General features: G+C 46.2%; 1 protein-coding gene across 1 annotated transcript in view; it reads left to right on the top strand.

The window, feature by feature from the left end:
• Positions 1-7,570: 7,570 nt before the first annotated feature.
• COL1A2 (collagen type I alpha 2 chain) overlaps positions 7,571-22,875 on the top strand; it is a 63,016-nt gene continuing 47,711 nt past the window's right edge. The window contains exon 1 of the mRNA XM_068236468.1: positions 7,571-7,729. Within this exon, the coding sequence (XP_068092569.1) occupies positions 7,571-7,729 (159 nt within the window). The remainder of the gene's footprint in view (positions 7,730-22,875) is intronic.

Consider the following 22,875-nt stretch of genomic DNA (forward strand, 5'->3'; position numbering starts at 1 on the left):
TCTGCATATAACTAACTTTTGTCTTCAGTGAACTCACCTCACTGCATATAACTACCTTTGTGTTGAGTGAACTCACCTCAGTGCATATAACTACCTTTTATGTTCAGTGAACTCACCTCACTGCATATAACTACCTTTGTGTTATGTGAACTCACCTCTCTGCATATAACTACCTTTGTGTTGAGTGAACTCACCTCAGTGCATATAACTACCTTTTGTGTTCAGTGAACTCACCTCACTGCATATAACTACCTTTTGTGTTCAGTGAACTCACCTCACTGCATATAATAACTAACTTTGTTGAGTGAACTCACCTCACTGCATATAACTACCTTTGTTGAGTGAACTCACCTCTCTGCATATAACTACCTTTTGTGTTCAGTGAACTCACCTCACTGCATATAATAACTAACTTTGTTGAGTGAACTCACCTCACTGCATATAACTACTTTTGTGTTGAGTAAACTCACCTCTCTGCATATAACTCCCTTTGGCTTGAGTGAACCCACCTCACTGCATATACCTAGCATCCCCCCGAGATGGACAAATGGACAAACCAGGTAGAGGAAGAGGTAGAGGCAGACCCAGAGGAAGGCCACCTGGCACTGGCAGGTCTGTGCGAGGTGGTGTTGCTGTTATTTTGTGCGGACCTGGCCCAAAATACAGTGCTCAGAAGAAGGCACGTGCCATCACTTCCCAAAATTGTGAGGACGTGCTTGGCTATTTAACACAGAACACCTCATCTCCCGCAGCCACCAGCGCTACAACAAGCACCACATCCGCTGAATTTGACACCTCGCAGGAGTTATTTGGTGGTGGTGAAATCACTGATTCACAGCCACTACTGCAACAACAAGAAGAAGGTGCAGGTACACCACCTCATACGTCTGAGTTAGGTGGCGATAGTATGGACGTAATGTGTGAGGAGGGGGATGATGAACTCACCTCACTGCATATAACTACCTTTGTTGAGTGAACTCACCTCACTGCATATAACTACCTTCGTTGAGTGAACTCACCTCTCTGCATATAACTACCTTTGTTGAGTGAACTCACCTCACTGCATATAACTAGCTGTTGTGTTGAGTGAACTCACCTCAGTGCATATAACTACCTTTTGTGTTCAGTGAACTCACCTCACTGCATATAATAACTACCTTTGTTATGTGAACTCACCTCTCTGCTTCTAACTACCTTTGTTGAGTAAACTCACCTCTCTGCATATAACTACCTTTGTTGAGTGAACTCACCTCACTGCATATAACTACCTTTGTTGAGTAAACTCACCTCACTGCATATAACTACCTTTGTGTTGAGTGAACTCACCCCTCTGGATATAACTACCTTTGTTGTGTAAACTCACCTCTCTGCATATAACTACCTTTGTTGAGTGAACTCCCCTCACTGCATATAACTACCTTTGTTGAGTGAACTCACCTCAGTGCATATAACTACCTTTGTGTTGAGTGAACTCACCTCTCTGGATATAACTACCTTTGTTGAGTGTACTCACCTCACTGCATATAACTAGCTGTTGTGTTGAGTGAACTCACCTCTCTGGACATAACTACCTTTTGTCTTCAGTGAACTCACCTCACTGCATATATAACTACCTTTGTTGAGTGAACTTACCTCTCTGCATCTAACTACCTTTGTTGAGTGAACTCACCTCTCTGCATATAACTAACTTTGTGTTGAGTGAACTCGCCTCACTGCATATAACTAGCTGTTGTGTTGAGTGAACTCACCTCACTGCATATAATAACTACATTTGTTGATTGAACTCACCTCTCTGGATATAACTACCTTTGTTGAGTAAACTCACCTCTCTGCATATAACTACCTTTGTGTTGAGTGAACTCACCTCTCTGGATATAACTACCTTTGTTGAGTGATCTCACCTCACTGCATATAATAACTACCTTTGTTGAGTGAACTCACCGCTCTGCATATAACTACCTTTGTTGAGTGAACTCACCTCAGTGCATATAACTACCTTTGTGTTGAGTGAACTCACTTCAGTGCATATAACTACCTTTTGTGTTTAGTGAACTCACCTCACTGCATATAACTACCTTTTGTGTTCAGTGAACTCACCTCACTGCATATAATAACTACCTTTGTTGAGTGAACTCACCTCTCTGCATATAACTACCTTTGTTGAGTGAACTCACCTCACTGCATATAAATACCTTTTGTGTTCAGTGAACTCACCTCACTGCATATAACTACCTTTTGTGTTCAGTGAACTCACCTCACTGCATATAACTACCTTTGTTGAGTAAACTCACCTCTCTGCATATAACTACCTTTGTTGAGTGAACTCACCTCACTGGTTATAACTACCTTTTGTGTTCAGTGAACTCACCTCACTGCATATAACTACCTTTGTGTTGAGTGAACTCCCCTCTCTGCATATAACTATGTTTGTTGAGTGAACTCACCTCTCTGCATATAACTGCCTTTGTTGAGTGAACTCACCTCTCTGCATATAACTACCTTTGTGTTGAGTGAACTCACCTCAGTGCATATAACTAGCTGTTGTTTTGAGTGAACTCACCTCTCTGCATATAACTACCTTTTGTGTTCAGTGAACTCACCTCACTGCATATAATAACTACCTTTGTTGAGTGAACTCACCTCACTGCATATTACCTTTGTTGAGTGAACTCACCTCATTGCATATAACTACCTTTTGTGTTCAGTGAACTCACCTCACTGCATATAACTACCTTTGTTGAGTAAACTCACCTCTCTGCATACAACTCCCTTTGGGTTGAGTGAACCCACCTCACTGCATATAGCTAGCATCCCCCCGAGATGGACAAAATGGACAAACCAGGTAGAGGAAGAGGTAGAGGCAGACCCAGAGGAAGGCCACCAGGCACCGGCAGGTCTGTGGCTGTGCGAGGTGGTGTTGCTGTGATTTTGTGCGGACCTGGCCCAAAGTACAGTGCTCAAAAGAAGGAACGTGCCATTACTTCCCAAAATTGTGAGGAGGTGCTTGAGTATTTAACACAGAACACCTCATCTCCCGCAGCCACCAGCGCTACAACAAGCACCACATCCGCTGCATTTGACACTTCGCAGGAGTTATTTGGTGGTGGTGAAATCACTGATTCCCAGCCACTACTGCAACAACAAGAAGAAGGTGCAGGTACACCACCTCATACGTCTGAGTTAGGTGGCGATAGTATGGACGTAATGTGTGAGGAGGGGGATGATGAACTCACCTCACTGCATATAACTACCTTTGTTGAGTGAACTTCCCTCTCTGCATATAACTACCTTTGTTGAGTGAACTAAGCTCTCTGCATATAACTACCTTTGTGTTGAGTGAACTCCCCTCTCTGCATATAACTAGCTGTTGTGTTGAGTGAACCCACCTCTCTGGAAATAACTACCTTTTGTCTTCAGTGAACTCACCTCTCTGCATACAACTACCTTTGTTGAGTTAACTCACCTCTCTGCATATAACTACCTTTGTTGAGTGAACTCACCTCTCTGCATATAACTACCTTTGTTGAGTGAACTCACCCCAGTGCATATATTTACCTTTGTGTTGAGTGAACTCACCTCACTGCATATAACTACCTTTGTTGAGTGAACTCACCTCTCTGCATATAACTACCTTTTGTGTTCAGTGAACTCACCTCACTGCATATAATAACTACCTTTGTTGAGTGAACTCACCTCTCTGCTTCTAACTACCTTTGTTGAGTGAACTCACCTCACTGCATATAACTACCTTTGTGTTGAGTGAACTCACCTCTCTGCATATAACTACCTTTGTTGAGTGAACTCACCTCTCTGCATATAACTACCTTTTGTGTTCAGTGAACTCACCTCACTGCATATAATAACTACCTTTGTTGAGTGAACTCACCTCTCTGCATATAACTACCTTTGTTGAGTGAACTCACCTCACTGCATATAACTACCTTTGTTGAGTAAACTCACCTCACTGCATATAACTACCTTTGTGTTGAGTGAACTCACCTCTCTGGATATAACTACCTTTGTTGAGTGAACTCACCTCAGTGCATATAACTACCTTTGTGTTGAGTGAACTCACCTCACTGCATATAACTAGCTGTTGTGTTGAGTGAACTCACCTCTCTGCATATAACTACCTTTTGTCTTCAGTGAACTCACCTCACTGCATATAACTACATTTGTTGAGTGAACTCACCTCACTGCATATAATAACTACCTTTGTTGAGTGAACTTACCTCTCTGCATCTTAACTACCTTTGTTGAGTGAACTCACCTCAGTGCATATAACTACCTTTGTGTTGAGTGAACTCACCTCAGTGCATATAACTAGCTGTTGTGTTGAGTGAACTCACCTCTATGCATATAACTACCTTTTGTGTTGAGTGAACTCACCTCTCTGCATATATAACTACCTTTGTTGAGTGAACTCACCTCAGTGCATATAACTAGCTGTTGTGTTGAGTGAACTCCCCTCTCTGCATATAACTACCTTTGTTGAGTGAACTCACCTCGCTGCATATAACTACCTTTGTTGAGTGAACTCACCTCTCTGCATATAACTACCTTTATTGAGTGTACTCACCTCACTGCATATAACTAGCTGTTGTGTTGAGTGAACTCACCTCTCTGCATATAACTACCTTTGTGTTGAGTGAACTCACCTCAGTGCATATAACTACCTTTTGTGTTCAGTGAACTCACCTCACTGCATATAATAACTACCTTTGTTGAGTGAACTCACCTCTCTGCTTCTAACTACCTTTGTTGAGTAAACTCACCTCTCTGCATATAACTACCTTTGTTGAGTGAACTCACCTCACTGCATATAACTACCTTTGTGTTGAGTGAACTCACCTCTCTGGATATAACTACCTTTGTTGAGTAAACTCACCTCTCTGGATATAACTACCTTTTGTCTTCAGTGAACTCACCTCACTGCATATATAACTATCTTTGTTGAGTGAACTTACCTCTCTGCATCTAACTACCTTTGTTGAGTGAACTCACCTCTCTGCATATAACTACCTTTGTGTTGAGTGAACTCACCTCAGTGCATATAACTACCTTTGTGTTGAGTGAACTCAACTCACTGCATATAACTAGCTGTTGTGTTGAGTGAACTCACCTCTCTGCATATAACTACTTTTGTGTTGAGTGAACTCACCTCACTGCATATAACTACCTTTTGTGTTCAGTGAACTCACCTCACTGCATATAATAATAACTACCTTTGTCTTGAGTGAACTCACCTCACTGCATATAACTACCTTTTGTGTTCAGTGAACTCACCGCACTGCATATAACTAACTTTGTTGAGTGAACTCACCTCTCTGCATATAACTACCTTTGTTGAGTGAACTCACCTCTCTGCATATAACTCCCTTTGGCTTGAGTGAACCCACCTCACTGCATATACCTAGCATCCCCCCGAGATGGACAAAATGGACAAACCAGGTAGAGGAAGAGGTAGAGGCAGACCCAGAGGAAGGCCACCTGGCACTGGCAGGTCTGTGCGAGGTGGTGTTGCTGTTTATTTCATGCGGACCTGGCCCAAAGTACAGTGCTCAAAGGAAGGAACATGCCATTACTTCCCAAAATTGTAAGGACGTGCTTGAGTATTTAACACAGAACACCTCATCTCCCGCAACCACCAGCGCTACAACAAACACCACATCCGCTGCATTTGACACTTCGCAGGAGTTATTTGGTGGTGGTGAAATCACTGATTCACAGCCACTACTGCAACAACAAGAAGAAGGGGCAGGTACACCACCTCATACGTCTGAGTTAGGTGGCGATAGTATGGACGTAACGTGTGAGGAGGGGAATGATGAAGCACCGGATGTTGGTGCAGTTGTGGAGGTGTCTGAGGAAAGCGAAGTTGGGCAGGAGGATTATGACGACGATTATACGGATGCCACGTATGTTCCCAATAGAGGAGATGACCAGGGGGGCAGTTCAGAGAGGGAGCCAGAGAGGAGTAGTAGGAGAAGAGTCCATGAAAGAAGCAGAGGGAGCTCGTCCTCAGAAACAGCTGGGGGCAGTGTCCGGCGTCATGTATCACCAGCTATGGAGAGGCAGCAAACATGCCCTTCAAGGTCAGCTGCTGATGCCACCGTAGTGCCATCTCCCCAGGGGGGCTCAGCGGTTTGGAAATTTTTTAACGTGTGTACCTCAGATCGGAGCAAAGCCATCTGTTCTCTCTGCCTCCAAAAATTGAGCCATGGAAAGGCCAACACTCACGTAGGGACAAGTGCCTTACGAAGGCACCTGGAGAAAAGGCACAAACAGCAATGGGAAGAACACCTGAGGAAAAGCAGCACCCAAAAGACAAGCCACCCTCCTTCTCCTCTTCCTCCTTCAGGTGCATCGTCTTCATCCGCTTTCTCCCTTGCACCTTCACAGCCACCCTCCTCCACACCGCCTGTGCCCTTGAGCGGTTCCTGCTCCTCTGCGCACAGCAGTAGCCAGGTGTCCATGAAGGAAGTCTTTGAGCAGAAGAAGCAAATGTCTGCCAGTCACCCTCTTGCCCGGCGTCTGACAGCTGGCGTGGGGGAACTATTAGCTCGCCAGCTATTACCATACAAGCTGGTGGAGTCAGAGGCTTGCCGTAAATTTGTGGCCATTGGGACACCGCAGTGGAAGATACCAGGCCGCACTTATTTTTCACGAAAGGCCATGCCCCAACTGCACCGTGCAGTTCAGAGGCAAGTGGTGTCATCTATTGCGAAGAGCGTTGGGTCAAGGGTGCACCTGACCACGGATGCCTGGTCTGCCAAGCACGGGCAGGGACGCTACATTACGTACACAGCCCATTGGGTCAACCTGGTGACCGATGGCAAGCAGGGAGTACGTGGCTGCGCAGCGGACCAACTTGTGACACCTCCACGGCTTGCAGGCAGGCCTCCTGCCACCTCCTCTCCTTCTCCTCCTGCTACATCCTCTTTGCTGTCATCCTCCTCCTCCTCCTTGGCTGAGTGGCAGTTTAACTCTAGCGGCGCTGCCATCTCCTACTCTCCAGCTACACAGCCCCATCTCCCCAGAACAGAGCCGGGACAAGGTCCTCCAGCACCCAAGGCTGAGACACCAAAGTGCACCCCTCCATCCCTGCCACCCTAGCCGTCACACACTGATTGCTATTAGACTAAGAGGCGCCACAGGGCCCACAACCTCCCCAACACCTTAATATCTAGTTATCTGGCTTGCAGTCACTGCCATGTATCCCCTTTTCTTATTTCTTTCTGCTTCAAACACAATTAGGAATGACAGCTGAATGAATTCTGCGCCCCCTCCTACACTGCGCCCTGAGGCTGGAGCCTCTCCAGCCTATGCCTCGGCCCGGCCCTGCCCCAGAACCTACGCTGCATGCCAGGTACGACGGTGTCACGCCATTTTAGACATGTCTTGTCTCAAAGTGGAGAGTCACACTGGAGTAGCTCTCTTGGCTGCTCTTAACAAACAGGTGGAGCAATGGCTGACCTCGCACAAGCTTGAGATCGGCAACGTGGTGTGTGACAATGACAGCAATCTCATTTCTGCGTTGAATTTGGGAAAGCTGACACATGTACCCTGCATGGCACATGTGCTGAATCTGGTCGTGCAAAGATTTGTGTCCAAGTACCCAGGCTTGGAGGACGTCCTGAATCAGGCCAAGAAGTTGTGTGGGCATTTCAGGCGGTCTTACACGGCCATGGCACGCTTTGCGGACATTCAGCAGAAAAACAACTTGCCGGTGAGACGCTTGATATGCGATAGCCCAACTCGCTGGAATTCCACCCTGTTGATGTTCTCTCGCGTGCTAGACCAGGAGAAAGCCGTCACCCAGTATCTGTACAACTACAGTGGAAGGACACAATCTGGGAAGATGGGGATGTTGTGACCCAACAGCTGGACACTGATGCATCTCTGCCTGCAGGCCGCTTGACTGCCTTCTCCGCCACCACCAACAGGGTCCAGGACTCCAGGCGGATTCCATAATCTTTAAGGCCGCTGCTAGCAGCGCCCGCTATACTAATTTTTCTGGTGCGTGTACATGCCTGCCTAATTTTTCTGGCTGCACTGCGGGCGGCTGCAACAACAAAAAAAAGGCATGTACATGTGCCCATTCCCCTTCATGGTCATTACCTTGCCGTGGTGAAGGGGCTTGCGTATCACAATGAAGCAATGACCACCGGCTATACGAGTGTCTCGGGGGGGTGGCACACCAAAGATAATAAGGTAGTTGTTTCATTGTGGTCAGACCAAATTTGACCAGCTGGACAGTCACTGTTCTGTCATTCAGCTACATCAGCAGGGCGACCATATGGGCTGTAAAGCCACCGTCACCTGCACTCTCGTCATGGTGCGCACCAGTCCAGCACGGCCGTCACTACACAAACGGCTGTTTGCAGTCACTGCATACCTTTCACTGCATCTGTGACTGCACATTGTATTATACCTGGCAGTCAGTGAGTGCATACCTTTCACTTGAATGGATGGCAGACTTGCCCTCCATAACTGATTTCCGTTAAAGGATTTAAGGTTGATTCATTACAATTAGGGCCTCAAAAGTCCTCCTGAGTCCTGTATTGTTATTTGTGGTCACTACCTCGGGGTGGGCATGCCTTCCTACTGTCCTCCTTGCCTGGATGTGTGGTGGTAGCCGTTTCTTAGGCTCCAACTCCGGAACGCAATAGAAACCGGATTCCCCGGCCATTACCCGTGGTCAGTCACCATGGTACTGAGGCTATAGTACCATCTACAGTTTCACACAATTGAAAAAAATGGCAAACTTGCCCTCCATAAAACATTCTTGGCAAATGCTTTCGACTTGGTTTGTCTTCCGCTGGGTCAGGGGTCCATCTGACCATAGATGCCTGGTCTGCAAAGCACGGTCAGGGCAGGTACAGCATGGGTCTCAGCAGGCTCCCACTTCGGACCGGCATCGAACCTTGATTCCCCCGCCATTACCCGCGGTGACAATGGCAGACTTGCCCTTCATAACTGATTCCCGTTAAAGGATTTAAAGTTAGTTCATTTCAATTAGGGCCTCAAAAGTCCTCCTGAGTCCTGTATTGTTATTTTTGGTCACTACCTCGGGGCGGGCGTGCATGCCTGCCTGCCTGCTGCCCTCCTTGGATGTGTAGTGGTAGCCGTTGCTCAGGCTCCACACCGGATTCAAACCCTCATTCCCCGGTCATTACCCGGGGTCACAAATGGCAGACTTCACCACCTCCATATGATTCTCGTGAAAGGAATGTGGTGTCATCTTTGCCCGCCATAACTGGTTCTCGTTAAAGGATTTAAAGTACATTCATTTCAAATACAGCAAGCCCTCGATAGTCCTCCTGTATTGTTATTTTTGGTCACTACCTCGGGGCAGGCGTGCATGCCTGCCTGCTGCCCTCCTTGGATGTGTAGTGGTAGCCGTTTCTCAGGCTCCACACTGGATTCAAACCCTCCTTCCCCGGCCAATAATTAATCCAGGGTCACAATGGCAGACTTGCCCGCCTCCACAGGATTCTCATTGTAGCGATACTGAACAAGTACACAGCAAGTAGAAAATGTAATTTAAAAAAAAAAAAGGTAAGCTTTTTAACAAGGCCATGGAAAGTTGATAAGGCAGTCACACATTACCTGACATCACTGAGTGAGGAAGAGCAATCTCGCCATGGTGCGCACCAGTCCAGCACGGCCGTCACTACACAATACAGCTGTTTGCAGTGCGTAACACAGTGAGTTTGGTGTGTCAGTGTGAAGCAGTACTTTAATTACACTCCCTGATTGATGTATACACATGCAAGATGTTTGAAAGCACGTTAGGCCTGCAATTTAGCATTCAATGGAATTTCTGCCCATAAAACGCTGTTTTGCGTCAAATCCAGATTTTTCCCCGGGACTTTTGCCGTCTATCCCACTCCGCCATGCCCCCCTCCAGGTGTTAGACCCCTTGAAACATCTTTTCCATCACTTTTGTGGTCAGCATAAGTGTTTCTAGTTTTCCAAGTTCGCTTCCCCATTGAACAGGGTTCGTGAACCAAAAATCGGAGGTTCGGCCCATCTCTATTCTGTTATTGGCAGAGTTCTCAAACTTGACAAAGTTGGTCACTGGGTGACTGGGATTAATACTCAGGAAAGTGGGTGGAGCCTATAACAGCTAATCAAAATTCACCTATTGGTTTTCAAGGAGAATATTTACCTTGCTGCCCTTCTTACACTCTTAAAGAGACTCTGTAACTTTAAAAAGATCCCCTGGGGGGTACTCACCTCCGGATCCTAATGAGGCTTCCCACGCCGTCCTCTGTCCCACGGAGGTCTCACTGCAGCCCCCTGAACAGCCGGCGACAGGCCCGACTGTAATTTCAATATTTACCTTTGCTGGCTCCAGCGGGGGCGCTGTGGCTGCATTCGGCTCGGAAATAGACGGACATACCCGATCTCAGTCGGGTCCGCTCTACTGCGCAGGCGCCGGAGACTTGCGCCTGCGCAGTAGAGCAGACCCGACGGCGATCGGGTATTTCCGCCTACTTCGGAGCCGACAGCCATCAGAGCGCCTGCGCAGGAGCCAGGAAGGTAAATATTACGTCACGGCTGTACGGAGGGCTGCAGCGAGACCCCTGAGGGACGCAGGACGGCGTGGGAAGCCTCATTAGGATCCGGAGGCTTCCCCCACCCGAGGTACGGAACAGGCAAAAATGGCGCACAGCGCCAAGGGCATAAAAAAGGCGCAGCAGTAATGAATATAAAACGATATTTATCATTTTATATCTGAAACTAATTTAGGTAGCGGGGGTCGGGGGAGATGCAGCAGGCAGGACAGGCAGCGGGGTGGAGGGAGTAGGATTAGGCGGAGGATGTGTACAGAGGGATACATTACCTAGTCCCAGCCGGCAATCGCTCCTTCACTTCTTCTTTTAGTTTGCAGGAGTCCTCATCCAGCCAATCACCATGCGGCTTCGGTTTCCGCATGGTGATTGGCTGGATGAGGACTCCTGCAAACTAACAGAAGAAGTGAAGGAGCGATTGCCGGCTGGGACTAGGTAATGTATCCCTCTGTACACATCCTCCGCCTAATCCTACTCCCTCCACCCCGCTGCCTGTCCTGCCTGCTGCATCTCCCCCCGACCCCACTGCCTCACTAACCCCCCTACAAAAGGCGCACCGTTCGGCCAATAAATGTTTTATAAAACGTTATTTACCGTTTTAATGTATTTACATTAAAACGGTAAATAGCGTTTTCTGATCGGCGGAACGGTGCGCCATTATTCACTCTGCGCCATTTTTAACTGTTCCCCCCGAGGTGAGTACCCCCCAGGGGACGTTTTACCGTTACAGTTCCTCTTTAATGGCAGAGGCCTTAAATCTGGTACAGTCAGTCACTGGGTGACTGGAGTTTACATTCTGAAGGGATCGGGCCAAATACAGCCAATCAGATTTGTTTGATTTCAGTGGAAACATGCAACTTATTTATGCCAAAGACCCCAAAGCTCATAAACTTGGTTATTGAGTGACTGTGTGTCCAGGTTAGAAAAAGTGGGCAGAGCCAAAAACAACTAACTTTGTACATGGGCCTTAAACCTGCTACAGTTGATCATTAAGTGACTGGGGTTCAAATTCACTAAAGGGGCAGGACCACCTACATGCAATCAGATTTCCTTGGTGGATAAACTGCTTCCATTCACACATTTTTGATGCCAGGAACCTGAAAGCTCACACACTTTATCATTGAGTGACTGTGTGTCCAGGTTACAAAAAGTGGGTGGAGCCAAAACAACTTTTACTGGGAAAATGTAAACTGCAGCCATTCTTACACTGTTAATGGCAGGGCTCTCAAACTTTGCACAGTTGGTCACTGGGTGACTGGGAGTAATATTCAGGGAAGTGGGTGGAGCCTTAAAAAGCCAGTCAAAATTAATCTGTTGATTTTTAAGGGGAATATTTAAGCTGCTGCCATTCTTGCACTGTTAATAGCAAATGCCTCAAACCTGGTACAGTTGGTTATTGGGTCACTGGGGCTCAAATTCAGAAAAGGGGACAGAGCCACAGCCAATCTGATTTGTTTCATTTCACTGGGAAAATACAAATTATTGGTGTCAAGGACCCCAAAGCTCACAAACTTGGTCATTGAGTGACTTTGTGTCCAGGTTACAAAAAGTGGGAAATGCCAAGACCAAACTTCACTGGGAAAATGTAAACTGCAGCCATTCTTACACTGTTAATGGCAGGGTTCTCAAACTTTGCCCAGATGGACACTGGGTGACTGATTAATATTCAGGGAAGTGGGTGGAGCCTATAATAGCCAATCAAAATTCACCTGTTGATTTTCAAGGGGAATATTTAAATTGCTGCCATTTTTACACTGTTAATCGCAGATGCTTCAAACCTGCTACAGTCAGTCATTAGGTGACTGGGGTTCAAACGCTGGAGAGGGGCGCAGCCACAAACTGATTTGTTTAACCTCCCTGGCGGTTTATTTATTTTGCCAGGGAGGCTGCAATGTGGTTTTTTTTTTATTAAAAAAAAAATATTTCATGCAGCCAACTGAAAGTTGGCTGCATGAAAGCCCACTAGAGGGTGCTCCGGAAGCGTACTTTCGATCGCCTCCGGCAATCGAAAGTAACAAGATAGGCCACAATGAGCGGCCTATCTTGTTTCGCTTTCCTCGTCGCCATGGCGACGAGCGGAGTGACGTCATGGACGTCAGTCGACGTCCTGACGTCAGAGTCGCCCGATCCAGCCCCTAGCGCCGGCCGGAACTGTTTGTTCCGGCTGCGCTGGGCTCGGGCGGCTGGGGGGACCCTCTTTCGCCGCTGCACGCGGCGGATCGCTGCGGAGCGGCGGCGATCGGGCAGCACACGCGGCTGGCAAAGTGCCAGCTGCGTGTGCTGCTTTTTTCAGAAACTAAATTGGCCCAGCAGGGCCTGAGCGGCGACCTCCGGCGGCATACCCCGAGCTCAGCTCGGGATTACCGCCAAGGAGGTTAAGTTCTATGGGAATATACAAAATATTGATGCCAAAGACCCCAAAGCTCAAAAACGTGGTAATTGGGTGTTTGTGTGTTAGGGTTAGAAAAAGTGGGTGGAGCCAACACCAGCCAAAGGGGCACTCTAACTTTTCTTAATCTATTACAATGAGGCTTTTTTTTAATGCTAAATGATGCAAAAATAGGCCTGAATAAAGTGTTTTTAGTTAAATAAAACTGTAAAGGAATATTTTAACCGCTTGACCATTACAGGTTGTGTTCCCCTTATGGACCAGAGCAATTGTCAACTTTCAGCACTCCTCCCATTCATTCGCCAATAACTGTATCACCACTTATCACACCAAAATGATCTACTGCATATCTTGTTTTTTTTTCCCACCAATTAGACGTTCTTTTTGTGGTTGTTTTTGCTAAGAATTATTGTATTCTAAATGCATTTTAACAGGAGTTTTAAGAAAAAAAAATTGAAAAAAATTGTTATTTCTCATTTTTCAGCCATTACAGTTTTAAAATAAACCGTGATACTGTAGATACAATCCACACATGTTTTTTACCCTTTTGTCCCGGTAATTACAGCGTTTACATTGTCCCTAGTACAATGTATGGCGACAGTATTTTATTTAGAAATAAAGGTGTATTTTTTCCATTTTGTGCTTGTTTACGCTATATCACTTATCACTTATATCACTTAAGCCCTTATTTCCAAAAATAACAGTAATATACCCTCATGACATACATATAATAAAAAAAAAGTTGAGTTCCTAAAGTAACAATTTGTGTATTTTTTATGTCACTTTTTAAAATGTTTTATTTTGGTAACTAAGGGATAGGGGGAGAGGTAAGGGGTTAGTTAATGGGGAATGTATTTATCTTTATTTAATTTATAGTATGTAGTGTGTATTTAATGTGTATTTTTTTTTTATTTGTATTTTATACTAGATGTCTCCCACTTTGTTCCTGTGTACTGTTCACAGTACACAGGAAGCAATGTCTTCTTACTGTCACTTAGTTAATAACCACTGGCATCTCAGTGATGCTGGTGATCATTGATTACAGTCACTTTGATTGGCTTTGGGATCACTTGTTCCCATTCACTGATCAGTGCAGTAACGTGTGGTGATGAGAGCGCACAGGAGCACTTGCATGCAGCGGACGATCATCGCAGAATACATACCGTATATCTACTCCCCTAAGCTAACATGAAGTCTCAAGTGGCGTAGATACACTGTCGGCAAACCAGCAACGGGTTAAAGTAAAACTTAAGTGAGAAAAAAAGAAGACAGATCCTTACCAATGGCGAGAGGAGACTCTGCTCCTCCTGCTCCTCGCTCGGGGTTCGGGTCCTCCTGCTTCTCGTGCTCCTCGCTCGGTGTCCTGGTCCCAGCACTGTCACCCCCGGTACAGCTATTCCAACAACTGGTCATACACACCTGGAAGCCCCTGGAAGGGTTCGGGAGCACTTGAATCCCCTGGTGCTGCAGAAAACATGTGCCTCCCGACTGCGCAGGCGCTGGTGCGCACTCACTTGCAGTACGGCGCCCCCTATCTTCATGAGCACTCAGGGACACAAGTGCTACCGAAGCCTTCCACGGGCTCGCGGAAGCGGCATAACCTTGCTGGGGGACAGCGCTGAAATTAGGGGACAGGGAGGGCTCAATAGGAGGCAGACCCTTCCCTTTCCATAGTTATCTGACTTTTTTTTCCATTCTAGATCTGCTTTCAGGCTACATTAACCTCCTTAGCGGTAACCCCGTGCTGCATACAGGGTAGCCGCCGCGGAGCATCACATGGCCCCAGGACTTAAAGAAAAAAACATGGTGCAATACGCTTTAGCTAGCGGTTCGCTAGCTAAGCGTATGCACAAAGTTGCTCCGGTCCCCTGCGATCGCCCGCAATAGCCGCCGGTATACGTACCCCCAGCGTTCCCACACAGGCGCAGCCGCCCAATCGGCTTCAGGCTTCGCGATGACGGTGATCGGTATTGCGGCTGACGTCATGACAATGCCGGAAGCTGATCAGGAAACTGCGCTTTGCGTGGGATCGTGGCGAGGTATGTATAGCCAGCAGCGATCGGCGGGCATGGGGGGAACCGGAGCAACCTAATACATACGCTTAGGCAGCGAAATGCTAGCTAAAGCATTCAAAAAAATTTGGTGGGGCAAAAAACCTCCTGGCGGGCGCAGCGTCGGAAACTGCGTACCGCCAATGGGGTTAAAAGTAGGATGTTGCGGAGCTGCATTATAAACTCTTATAACGCAGCTTCCCGCACTGCAATGCTAATCCTATGGGGGCGTTCACAGTGCGATGTTAACGTCACATTGTAGCATGTAGCGTTATGGTAACACACTGCTTGCACACGTTACCCGGTACAGGGAAGCATACTTTTTATTGCCTGTATGCTTTACTGTACCTACTGTATACGATGGTAACGCAGTGTTAATGTGAGTTACCACTTTTTTGTTGTGTTGTGTCGTAATTCTGTATTGTGACTTTAACGTCGGATCACAACGCAATGTCCCACTGTGAATAAGCCCTAAGGCCTCGTTCACATCTAAAATCGTAATTGCAAACGCAAGCACTTCATGATTTTGTGTAGCGGGGTTTTTTCCCCCTCCCGGCGCTCCACTGTGCGCTGCGTTTTTGGTAAAAGCGCTTTTCTAGCGCTTTTCCAGAGCGGTTTTGTCAATCACTCCCTGACGCAAGTCAGGAAGTGACCTCTTTGACCCAGAAAACAATAAATACAATTTATTTATTCTAAAAACATGAATGCAATCGACGCATAAAGCGGTTTTGTGAGCGTTTAGCGCTCTTCCTATACCTTCCATTACAGTAAAAAAAAAATGGTACAGGCACCGCTTTGCATACCGTAAAGCGGACGCTATGCGCTGATATGAACCTTCACATAGAGATTCATTGCACCAGCATTTTGTGGGCGATTTTGAAAATCACCTGCGGTGGAAAAAAAGAGCAAAAAATGCCCTAGATGTGAACCAGGCCTTAGGGCCGGTTTCCATTACAAAGTGATGTGAATGCAGCTACCTAGCCGCGTCACTTCCGCCGCCAGCCGCATCACTTCCGCATCTCCCGATGCGGAAGTGTATTGGAGGAGATGGGACGCGGCTGCGGGCGGATGCGGCCATGCGATGTAGCATGCTGCAGATTACCGGATCGCACCGCACCGCTCCGCACAACATGCACGCAGTGGAAACTCTTCCAGTGCCGGGCATGTGTTTCAGGACACCTGCGGTGCGATGCAGCTATGTAGCCACATCGCACCGCTCCTAGTGTGAACGGGCCCTTAAGGAATGCACCCGCTAATATTACTCCTAACAGATATATACTGTATGTATCAAGGGGTACTGGAGATGTTGTTGTTCTCCTAGGAGATTATACTTTATATTCTGTTTAATATAATTATCAGCACTCTGCCATTGAAAAAGCACCATAAAGTGGGCAAAAGGTACCTCCGCAATTATTCTGAGTATTTTCCTGCTGGCTGGTGGCTTAGAATGCATTTTATTTATAATGTGGAAATATCTCCCAGGAGTAAAAGTGATTTGGACCCCCCGACTCTCATAAAGGGGTGCTGCTGTAATAACGAGGAGAAACACTGGCCTAGAGAAAGGGTTGCTATAGTTTAAGCATGCTGGGATTTGTAGTACAACTCCAGACAATGCCACGTTGCTGTTTCATACCATACTGCCGATACTGAACCTGTTATAAACCTTAAAGAGACACAGCGACACTTCACCAGAAAAGTTCAGAAGTTCCACTAGAAAAGTTCCAGAGGAGTGATGTCTAACTTAGCCCTGCTGCAGAGGTCTGATATGGTGGTTATATTATTAATATTGATTGATATAGCGCTATCATCCTCTGTGGTGCTGTACAAGAATAATAATGGGTGTATGAATATATTCACATCTGTCTATATAAAATACAGACAATGGTCCACAATGGTTAATAAATGTACAGCTCAGCAAGTTACAAGGCATGCACCGGGAGCACCCTGCCCCTATGAGCTTACAATCTACAGGATTATAATGGTGGGCAGCTGAGGTGTGACCCCCCCCCCCCCCCCCACATCTGGACAGCGCCCTCCACCTGCGCGCCAGCCCCGGACACATCAGCATCTCCCTCATTGGTGCTCAGAAGCCAGCCTGACACTTGGAAAAAAAATCATCTTTTTTCTTTTAGACTCGGCACTGTCCACGTCCTCAAAGAGAATGGAAGTAATTGAACAACAGCTGCCTTCGTCACCACCTCCCCTTTGTTGCCAAGAGTGGTGGGGAGAGCAGGAGGGGAGCAGGAGGAGAGCAGGAGGAGAGGGGCCTGCAGCCTGGAGGATCTGCCTTCTGATTGGTCCTCAGAGCTTTGATGACTCTTAGCAGAGGGAACCTCCTGCTGTATATATGGGAAGGACCAGGCATTATTATCTTAGCATCAAGGCAGCAGGTTTCTGCTTAGAAGGAATCACTGAAACCATCACTGTATGCCAGCATCTCAGAGGACATAATACCCCCCTAATCACAAGGAGTCTGCATGACTAGCCAATAGCCATGCTCAGCTTTGTGGATTTACGGACTGTGCTGCTGCTTGCAGTGTCTCTGCTCCTAGTAACATGTCAAAGTAAGTGCTTCTTCTCCTCCTCATCTTCTACCTCTCCGGGGCGCCGCGCCCCTTACTTGTGCATGGCTTGCGGGGTGCCTTCTGCCCCTCCACCTACAGCTGCACCTTCACCAGCTCTGCTAAGGGTTAAACTCTCAGCTTGTAAAGTGTTCCAGCTGCAAACAGTAACCAGATGTTCTCCTCAGTATGTCAGCATGGCCCCAGGCCAAAAAGGCTTTCACATCACTTGAACACTCTTTGCTATGGCTCTGCACTCTTAGACTGGCTATTAGTGGGGTTTGGGGGGCTATTATTGGGGTTTGGGCTCTCAATGGCTAAGGTGGGTGGAAGTTATTCTTGAAAAGTTCTGAGGCTGCAGAAGACAAAAGTTTTTGGCACATCTGGGGAAGGGCGTTGTGCTGTATTGTCTGCGCTCGTCCGACGCGCTCTGCGCGCCATCTTGTGGCCGTTTTGGGGTAGTGCAGAGACCCCAGCAGCATGTGCTAAAGCTATTGTCATCTGGGCGCAGTGCATGTTCTGCCTATTGGGTTCTAGTTAGAATAAACAACGGATTTATCAAGAGAGAAGCTCTTTCTTGGGACATTGGTGAAGTGCCAATCAGAATAATGAGTTTTATTAAACAGCTGAAACTTGACTGGTTGCTGTAAAGGCAAATAATTCCAATTTTTGTTAAAAAAAAAACAAAACATATTTCGATTGGAATCGGGTGATTATAAACATCAGAAGATGCCTATGATTGGCCCTATTCCAGATTGCATACAACTTAGAATTACAAGAATCTGTCATCTATGGTGACTGCAATACAATAATATACAATAAAGTAACATTTGTAAAGCGCTTTTCTCACATAGATATAATAGATATGTCTAAGATCAGTACAGGGTGCAGGCTGGAAATAGTCAGGTGTTCATAAACGCCAGAATAAACAGGTGGCTTTTCAGTTTGACTTCAATGCTTCCAGGGTTGGAGCTGTCCTGATTGGGTGTGGCAGGGAGTTCCAGAGTGTAGGGGCAGCATGACAAAAGGCTCTGTCTCAATGTTTTGAGCTGGACTCTGGGGGGTGACCACGTTATTAAATCCTTTTGATCTAAGATTGTGTGTGTGTGGGGTGATGCAGTTGCAACAAGTCCTTCAGGTATTCAGGGCCCAGATTGCGTGAGGATCTTAAACAGAATTTCTAATTTTATCGGTAGCCATTGGGGTGAGGGAAGGGTTGGTGTTAAGTGGCAATGCCGGCAACAACGCCCGGAACCCTGCTAATGGTAACTAAACTAGTTACTAACAGCTAAGGCGCCCTCTAACAATGCAATCTTGATTTTACAATCTTACCATTGCTATGTAATATGAGGGGCACCCATTCAAAGTCTATTCACTCAGCTTACTACATAGGTTTGGTAAGATTGTACAATCAGGATTGCATCGTTATTGGAAAGCTTCAAACCAGACTAGTATAAACGTTTCGTTGCATAGGATGGAATTGTGGAGAGCTACAAATCTCTCTCTAATGCCATAAATCTAAGGCAAGTACACACCATGCAATCTTCCCATAAGCTCAACGGACTTCCAACATGTCCGATCTGCTTCCAATTGAGAAAGGGATGGTTTTTGAGATTAGTAGTGCACAAAATCGATTCCTTTTTTGATCGGAAGCAGATTGAACATGCCAGAAATTGTTGATCGAACGATCCACCGATCTCACGGGAAAATTGCATGGTGTGTGTATCAGCCTTACAGGTCATCGGATTTCTACTGACACCATTACTGTCTTAATGGTTTGGCTTTAGGAACTATAATTTATTACTTACACACCAGCTGCAAATGATTAAAAATATACAAAACAATCTCTAGGACGTGGCAGAGCTGTTAGCCTGGAAATCTTTTAGTTATAGTGGTAGGAGTCCTTACATAATAATAATGCCAATATTAATAATAATAATACTAATAATTCAGTATTAGGCAGTACCTATCTGCTGTACATATTTGCCAGCTCCTGCCTTGTGCTATCATCAGCTATGAGAAGACTCCTGCAGCCCCCGCACCACAAGAATGTGTCTGGATATTTTCCATTTGCTAAACTTTCCATAACTCACTCTGCCTAGATTAACGAAAGTCAGAGCATGCTTGTGCTTGTAGTCCACCAGTTGTTCTCAGAGCTACATTAGGTATCTTAAAGGGTACATGAATGTTATTGTGAACTTCCCTAAAACTGCCTCCCGGAGACCTTACCAAGTGCCCTGTGGGAGGTGCTAGGTGAGGCCTTAGGGCAACAGACGCTGGCTCCCCCTAGTGGATATTTTAAGTGTATAATAATTAACTTTTAAAAAATGCACTTATATAATAATAACTACCCCTAATAAATGTCATACACTAATAACATAATAACTAAAAACAGCCACAGGAAGTTAGCAAGCGGGACATTGTAATGTAAGCTGGTTTCTCACTGGCTGCTAGACCTCACTAGTCTCTCCCAGGTCCTGAGGTACCTCATTACTAAATATGCCCAAAGCAGAATAATCAGTAATAATCAGTAATAATCAGTAATAATCGTTGGATGAACATTTTGTGCAATAAAAGAAATATCAATTCTCTTTCTAGCCACAAATATAAAATAACGTTCAGTTTAATCAGTGTTAGCATCAGCCACACAACGTTAATTATATAAAACAAACAGTAGCTACTTTTGCATTCCAATAATGTATTTAATTAAATGTTTTCTGGTAATTAGTGAAGTAAGGAGAGATTATAGCCTCGTTCTGTCTATAAAATATTGCAGAGATATTTCTGGGCCTCAAATGAAGATTGAGAAAACTTTATTTTTGCAAACTTTGAAAACTTTTTTATTTGCTGATATTTTCTTCTTATTTCATTTGATGCTGATGTTTTCTTCCTATTTGATGCTGATGTTTTCTTCTTATTTCATTTCATGCTGATGTTTTCTTCTCACTTTATGTGATGCTGATGTTTTCTTCCTATTTGATGCTGATGTTTTCTTCCTATTTGATGCTGATGTTTTCTTCCTATTTGATGCTGATGTTTTCTTCTCATTTTATTTCATGCTGATGTTTTCTTCTCACTTTATGTGATGCTGATGTTTTCTTTTTTCTCCCCTTCTCTCTCCCCCTCTCCTTGCGGCTCCTCCAGACGAGGTCAGTATATTGAATATTTCTCTTTCTCTTCCGTTTCCCACACTTCTGTTTGCTTAGATAACGAGAGGGATGTCTATGTTGGGTTTAGCGTATGGATGACCACCAGATTGGCTTTCCCAGGCCCACCCAGACTTCCTGAGTGGGCAGGCTTTACCGGTGGGCTCCCCTCATATAGGGGGGCAAACATGGCACAGAGTGGAGATCCTGGCTGGGGTTACATCTGGGATTTCAGCTCCATTCTGTGGGATGGATAGAAGGCTCTGGATTTTACAAATAATCTGGATTTATCCAGGTGTGGAGGGAAAATTACTATCCTGAAAACTGCTGCAAAATCCTTCATCCGAAAAAACCCACCTAGACCTCCTTTACTTTGTCTGCATGTTGTCACATCTTCAGCGTGGAATGGGGAGCGATTGGTTGAGCCTTGCTTTTTGTTGCCATGGAAACAGATGCTTTAGTACTTTGCATTGATCTTGCTGTATCGTCAAACATCAGTTATCAGATCTATACTTTATACAGGTATAGTAATGGGATGTTTGACCTTTCTTCTGTCTGTTCTTCTATCTGTTCTTGTTCTGTTTTGTAGAATGGATTGGTGGGAGATTTTTGTCTTGTGTAGATCACCTTTCAGAATAAGATGCATGTTCGGAATTGTGGGACGTGGTTTGCTGTGGTTGTAAGTCCGTATAGTGAGGCTCTGGAATTTGCCCCAGGCGACAGGTGTTAGGGCAGGTCTGGGCAGCTGTGGTGCCTCAGGCCTCACTCACTCTGCATAGCACAAAGCTCATACATCAGACTTGTCATAGAGTGATTGACACATTCATGTCACCTGTTAGACTCTGTGAGGCTGTCAGTAACATGACAAGAATCACTGTCACCACCAGTGTCACTCATCATACTGCATCTGGGGAGGTGCTAAATACGGCCGTTTTCTTCATGGATTAAATGCAAATGTCACACAGTTTGTGTAAATGTAAGTTTATCACCGAGTTGCACACAGACTTACCAATCACTGAGCAACCCGCGTGCTGATAATGGTCCCATGATATCACTGAGCAGTGAGGACCGCTTGCTGATAATGGTCCCATGAGATCCCTGAGCAGTGAGGACCCCTTGCTGATAATGGTCCCATGATATCCCTGAGCAGTGAGGACCCCTTGCTGATAATGGTCCCATGATATCCCTGAGCAGTGAGGACCCCTTGCTGATAATGGTCCGATGATATCCCTGAGCAGTGAGGACCCCTTGCTGATAATGGTCCCATGATATCCCTGAGCAGTGAGGACCCCTTGCTGATAATGGTCCCATGATATCCCTGAGCAGTGAGGACCCCTTGCTGATAATGGTCCGATGATATCCCTGAGCAGTGAGGACCCCTTGCTGATAATGGTCCCATGATATCCCTGAGCAGTGAGGACCCCTTGCTGATAATGGTCCCATGTAATCACTGAGCAGTGAGGACCCTTTGCTGATAAATGGTCCCATGATATCCCTGAGCAGTGAGGTCCCCTTGCTGATAATGGTCCCATGATATCCCTGAGCTGTGAGGTATCACCCCTTGCTGATAAATGGTCTCAGGTGCAATACAAGGAGACAGTGAGAATGATGCTGCAGTGTTATTCTTGTGCTGCTTAGAGGGGTCAGGTGTTGCTGAGTCCTCGTGTCTACGATCCAGGCTGAACTTAGAGCATGTGGCATTATTGTCATAAAATTATTTACCTGGGGTGGAGGATGGAGGGTGGGCTACCGGGGCTCACTGCTAGTCAGAAGGCCAGTATTGATGGAGGGTGGGCTCACTGCTAGTCAGAAGGCCAGTATTGATGGAGGGTGGGCTTCCAGCGAGTCGGAAGGCCAGTATTGATGGAGGGTGGTCTCCCTGCTAGTCGGAAGGTCAGTATTGATGGAGGGTGGGCTCCCTGCCAGTCGGAAGGCCAGTATTGATGAAGGGCGGGCTCTCTGCCAGTCAGAAGGCCAGTATTGATGAAGGGTGGGCTACCGGGGCTCCCTGCTAGTTGGAAGGCCAGTATTGATGGAGGGTGGGCTCCCTGCCAGTTGGAAGGTCAGTATTGATGGAGGGTGGGCTCCCTGCTAGTCGGAAGGCCAGTATTGATGGAGGGTGTGCTCCCTGCTAGTCGGAAGGCCAGT

Source organism: Hyperolius riggenbachi, chromosome 5 (genome assembly GCF_040937935.1).
Source record: "Hyperolius riggenbachi isolate aHypRig1 chromosome 5, aHypRig1.pri, whole genome shotgun sequence".
Classification (NCBI taxonomy): Eukaryota; Metazoa; Chordata; class Amphibia; order Anura; family Hyperoliidae; genus Hyperolius; species Hyperolius riggenbachi.